This window comes from Xenopus laevis, chromosome 6L (assembly GCF_017654675.1).
Source record: "Xenopus laevis strain J_2021 chromosome 6L, Xenopus_laevis_v10.1, whole genome shotgun sequence".
Classification (NCBI taxonomy): domain Eukaryota; kingdom Metazoa; phylum Chordata; class Amphibia; order Anura; family Pipidae; genus Xenopus; species Xenopus laevis.
In genome coordinates, this window is record NC_054381.1 from 141,906,831 (window position 1) to 141,912,257 (window position 5,427).

Genomic DNA, 5,427 nt, shown 5'->3' on the forward strand with positions numbered 1-5,427 from the left:
ATTAACGAAGACGAACCCTCAGCCCAAAGTTCCATTCAGGGTTGCCAGGTTGGCGGTTTGCCAGCCAAATTGGGTTACGAATTTAATAGCCCAGGTGGGTTTTGAAAGTACAAACTAGCCAAGGTAGAGATTTGGGCCTTTGGCTGGTTTGTACTTTGGAAACCAGCCAAAGTCGTTTCTTGCCCTAATGTCTTTTCTTGCCCTAATGTGCCAAGCCTGCGTCTCCCAATGCATGTTGGGTAATGTAGTTTTTGTTTAACAATTTCCCGACTGCCAAGTTTAATGTAAGACTACAATATCCAGCAATGGGACTGACTTATGTAGAAGCCAGGAGTTACTGGATTTTGGGCTTTGTGCCCCATTCTCCCATCCCTCTTAAGCATTCTCACATTTTTTCAGTGAATTTCCTCAATTTCAGACAATTTTGCTGGTCACCAAAATGTCTAGAGGTTGACCTGTTTTACCAATATTTAATGAAATTGTATATGTATTAGGCCCTATAAATCCTGGGCCCCCTTATGTAGTTATGTTCCTGTTGATGGGCAAATCTGTCCCATGTCCCATGAATGTTCACATATATTCATTTATTTTGTTAGACTTTTTTTCACTGCACATATGGTGCTATTTTTGGGCTGGTTGTGTAGTGTCTCTGGGCTAGTTTTGGGCTGGTTGTGTAGTGTCTCTTGCCTAGTTTTGGGCTGGTTTTGTAGTGTCTCTTGGCTAGTTTTGGGCTGGTTGTGTAGTGTCTCTTGCCTAGTTTTGGGCTGGTTTTGTAGTGTCTCTTGGCTAGTTTTGGGCTGGTTGTGTAGTGTCTCTTGCCTAGTTTTGGGCTGGTTTTGTAGTGTCTCTTGGCTAGTTTTGGGCTGGTTTTTGTAGTGTCTCTTGGCTAGTTTTGGGCTGGTTTTTGTAGTGTCTCTTGCCTAGTTTTGGGTTGGTTTTGTAGTGTCTCTTGGCTAGTTTTGGGTTAGTTTTGTAGTGTCTCTTGCCTAGTTTTGGGCTGGTTTTGTAGCGTCTCTTTGCTAGTTTTGGGCTGGTTTTGTAGCGTCTCTTGCCTAGTTTTGGCCTGGTTTTTGTACTGGACTTTGGCTGGTTTTGAAATTTAGACCTGGCAAGTCTGGTTCGATTAGTGCAATGGAATAAGAAATGAAAACATGTGGATTTCCCCTCAGCTGGGGATGCAGGCCCAGGCCTCATGGCCATTGCTCAACCTGACTGGCAGCACATGGACAGGAAATCTGAAAGTTGTAGATCAACAACAGACAAGTTTGACGTCCCTGATCGGTATATTGAAATCATGTAACATCCAGTAATACAATATGGTTATTTGTACTTTAGTCTAAACTCCCCAGGGGGTCCCTATGAACCTAAAGGCCCAGTGGGTATTATTATTTTTTAACCCCACGCCCAATAAGACAGCCCTGGCAATTGTGGTAAAGACAAGGGGGATGCTGGGAGTTGTAGTTGTGAAACAGCTGGAGCGCTAAGGCTTCCCCTCCCCTCCTCATTACCGATCATTGAGCTGATCCTCGGTGCCGGGCAGCGGGTGCACCACGAAGTGTATGGAAGTCATTGCCTTAACCCCGGGCGCAGCGCACCCACAGGGGACGGAGGCGGCGACGCTTTCTATCCCGTGTGTTGTTATGAGGAGTAAGAAAGAAAATGTCTGCTGGATTCAGTCCTACGAGACAACACCGAGGCGGCTGCCTTTAAAACAATGACTAAAACAAGAAATGAACACTTGTACACGGCGGCGGGAAGTCTCTGGCCACGATTCCGATCTGCTTTCCTCGAAACGAGGGCAAGGGCGGAAAAGAAAAACCAAAGGAGAGTTGGCGGAATTATCTCAGAAAGCGGCCGCCATCTTGCAGCTTCTCCACTAGTTTGCCTTGCTGCTCCTCTCTCCGGGCCTTGGGTTAGAATGTAAGATCGAAGCTGATTGGTTGCAATTCGGACGGCTTGACAGCTTTCAAACGGTAGTTGTGATTGGACGGGGAGCCTTGGCAAAATTGCGCAGGCGCGAGTAGGTGCTTCAGTGCCGGAGTCAATGGAATGCTGGGTAGCACCGGATGTTACGTTGTGTTTAGATGTCAAATCAACCGCAGGTTGCTGGTATGATTGCAGTGCTTTGTTAGGCTTATATTTACTAATCTTGCCCAAAACATAAAATAATAGTTTTAATAAAGTTGTATCAATGGTGTTCAGGCAGTGTGTATTCAATGCTTCTTGTAATTAAAGGAAAACTATACCCCCAAAATGAATACTCGAGAAACAGATAGTTTATATAGTGAATAAAGTACCCCCTCTTGTAAAATATAAGGATATTATAAGTTACCGAGGAGTTTCATGACCATATAAAAGCACAAGGCCGAGTGTTTTTATACAGGTCATGGAACTCCGAGGTAACTTCTAATTTCTATCCTCATATTTTGCAATTCAATTGGAGGTACTTTATTTATTATAATACCCACGTTTCAGTGAGTCATGTGACAGAAATGACATCAGAACTCACCGTTTATAACTGATGACATCAGAACTCACCGTTTATAAGGATATCATTTACAAGATATTCATGGCTTTTGTGTATTATATAAAATTAAGTGGCATATTAAAGAATCTTACCAAACTGGAATATATATGTAAGTAAATATTGCCCTATTACATCTCTTGCCTTGAACCACCATTCAAGGCAAGTCTGTGTGTTGCCTCAGAGATCACCTGACCAGAAATACTACAGCTCTAACTGTAACAGGAAGAAGTGTGGAAGCACAAGACAGAACTCTTTCTGTTAATTGGCTCATGTGACCTAACATGTTTGGTTTGTTTGGGATGTTTCTGTGCACCGTGAATCCTACGATACGATGGCACATACTACTAAAAAAGTATATTATTATGAAAATGGTTTATTAACATGAAGCAGGGTTTTACATATGAGCTGTTTTATGCAATTATTTGTTATAGAGACCTACATTGTTTGAGGGGTATAGTTTTCCTTAAAGTCTGGTACTAGAGCTGCAACTGGAACAGGACAAAATTGGCACACAGGCATTCAAATTGCAGGTCTTGACTAAGGGGCGTGACCCCAAAACGTTGCATTCTGCACAATAAACGAGCAATTTGAATGTCTGTGTGCTGATTTTTTCCTGTTCCAGTGTAAATGTGAGGCTGCTGGAGCCTCTAAGATTGTGCAGCAGGCTGATCTGCTTAAAGGTGTGCGACTGTTCTACCTGTTTGGTGAGACTAGAGCTGCAGCCCCTCCTGCAACCATACCTCACCAAGGAAGCAGGCACACGTCACAAAAGGTGCAGATGCGCGTCTCCACTAGGGTTGCCACCTGCCGGTATTTTACCGGCCTGGCCGGTAAAAATTATGGTTGAACCCAATGTTATTAATAGGTAAAAAAGATAAATATATAGGGAAGCCGGTATTTTTTTCCAGAAAAGGTGGCAACCCTAGTCTCCACTCGCACCTTGTCCAACTCTTGCACGATCCGCTTCCAAATCTCGAGTGCGCCTATTAAAAATAATGCGCGCACCTTTCCCTAATCTCGTGCGCATCTCTTCGTTATGCGCATTTGACTTCTCTCTGTAGGCGCCTCTTTTGCAGTGACCTAATTTATTTGATTAAAAGGAGCCAAACAGGACTGATATAATTGGTAATATATGTAATGTCTTTATTGTGCTAAATTCTCTTCTTGATAAGTGTTCATTAGATTTAAAAAAACAAAGTTGTGTTTTTTTTGAGGGGGGCATGGCTATAGATAGATAGATAGATAGATAGATAGATAGATAGATAGATATGATATCAAATATACCAGGCAAGAAAAGTAGTAGAGTATGTTTATTGATATGAATGTTCTTAAATAAAAATTACAAAAACTTTTCGCGAGGGAATTGAGTTATAGTTCAACACCATTATTAAATCAAGTAAGATGTAAGTTCAAGGAATTGGTCCATAAATACACTGAATTCTATCACTCATTAGCGAATATAACAAAAAACTTGTGATTAGAAAGCATCCAAAGTCAACTGATTCTGTATCTTTTCAACAAAATCTATACTGGTGTATAATATTTGCTAATTAGTGATAAAATGATTTTTTTAGATTGGAATTAATTCACTTTATAGATTGCTTGCACTTGCATCTTCATTTGTTCAACTGAGTTGTTGATCTTCAACTCACTGCACTGTTGAGTTGCACATTTTTTTTCATTTGAAGTTTTCAACAATATGGGGCAGATTTATCAAGGGTCGAAGTGAATTCGAGGGAATTATTTGAAATTCAAAGTCATTTTTTGGATACTTCGACCATCGAATAGGATACTACGACTTTGAATTCGATTCGAAGTAAAATAGTTTGAATATTCGACCATTCGATAATAGAAGTACTGTCTATTACTTCTAAACTTCGATTTCAATACTTCGCCAAATTAAACCTGCCGAAGTGCTATGTTAGCCTATTGGGACCTTCTAGAGCCTTTTTCTACATTTTTTGAAGTCGAAGAAAATTCATTCGATCGATGGATGAAATCCATTTTACTTTTTACGATTTTACTTCGACCGCAAATGGCCAAATTAGATGTAAAAAAAACTTGTGACTGTTATCCCAATGTTTCTATATATCTGTAACCTTGTTATGAGCTAAAGGGGCCCAGCCTGAAGGCCAGTTAGGGGGAGATTTGGGGTGAATGCTTATTTGTGCCCTGGGTACCCCTAGAACTATAGCAGGGTGACTGTTACCCCAATGTTTCTATATCGCTGTAACCTTGTTATGAGCTAAGGGGGCCCAGCCTGAAGGCCAGTTTGGGGGAGATTTGGGGTGAATGGCTATTGGTTCCCCGGGAACCCATGGATGTAAATGGCTGAATGGTACACAAGGAAATTATACAGTCGGTGAAAATAATACAATTTAAATTATTAAGTAATTTTGTACCTATCTTGTACCAGGTATTCCATCTGTATTCCATCTTCTTGGGTCCAAGGTCTTTCTGTTCAGAACCAATTCAATGAGAAAAAGTTATCTCATGGTGAAAAGTCACGTGAAAAGTCATGGACGAGATTCAATTCAAGAAGAAAAAACTTATCTCCAAATTCAGTTCAAGATTTTTCCCATAGACTTAAATTGAGTTTATACGTGATAAGTGATAAATAGTGACATAAGGGTCCAAGTGTGTTTAGGGTCAATGTCTTATTGGAATATCCAACCCCTGTGTAACTTCTACTTTGTGACTGATGCTTGAACATTATCCTGGAGAATTTGTTGATATTGGGTTGAATTCATCCGATCCTCGACTTTAACAAGGGCCCCAGTCCCTGAACTAGCCGCACAGCCCTACAGCATGATGGAACCTCCACCAAATTTGACAGGAGGTAGCAGGTGTTTTTCTTGGAATGCGGTGTTCTTCTTCAGCCATGCAAATTACAAAAAAAT

The 5,427-nt window shown here is 41.0% G+C and overlaps 1 protein-coding gene across 11 annotated transcripts in view; it reads right to left on the reverse strand.

The window, feature by feature from the left end:
* The window catches only part of ubr5.L (ubiquitin protein ligase E3 component n-recognin 5 L homeolog), a 103,118-nt gene extending 101,103 nt beyond the window's left edge, over positions 1–2,015 (reverse strand). For 5 of the 11 annotated variants that reach the window (XM_041566583.1, XM_041566582.1, XM_041566579.1 and 2 more), the window contains exon 1: positions 1,509–2,014. In XM_041566583.1, coding sequence (XP_041422517.1) covers positions 1,509–1,570 — 62 coding nt within the window. In that variant the 5' untranslated portion in view covers positions 1,571–2,014. Of the gene's footprint in view, positions 1–1,508 lie in introns of all 11 variants that reach the window. The other 6 variants (XM_041566575.1, XM_041566576.1, XM_041566580.1 and 3 more) reach the window with 3 other exon arrangements.
* Between the last annotated feature and the right edge of the window lie 3,412 nt (positions 2,016–5,427).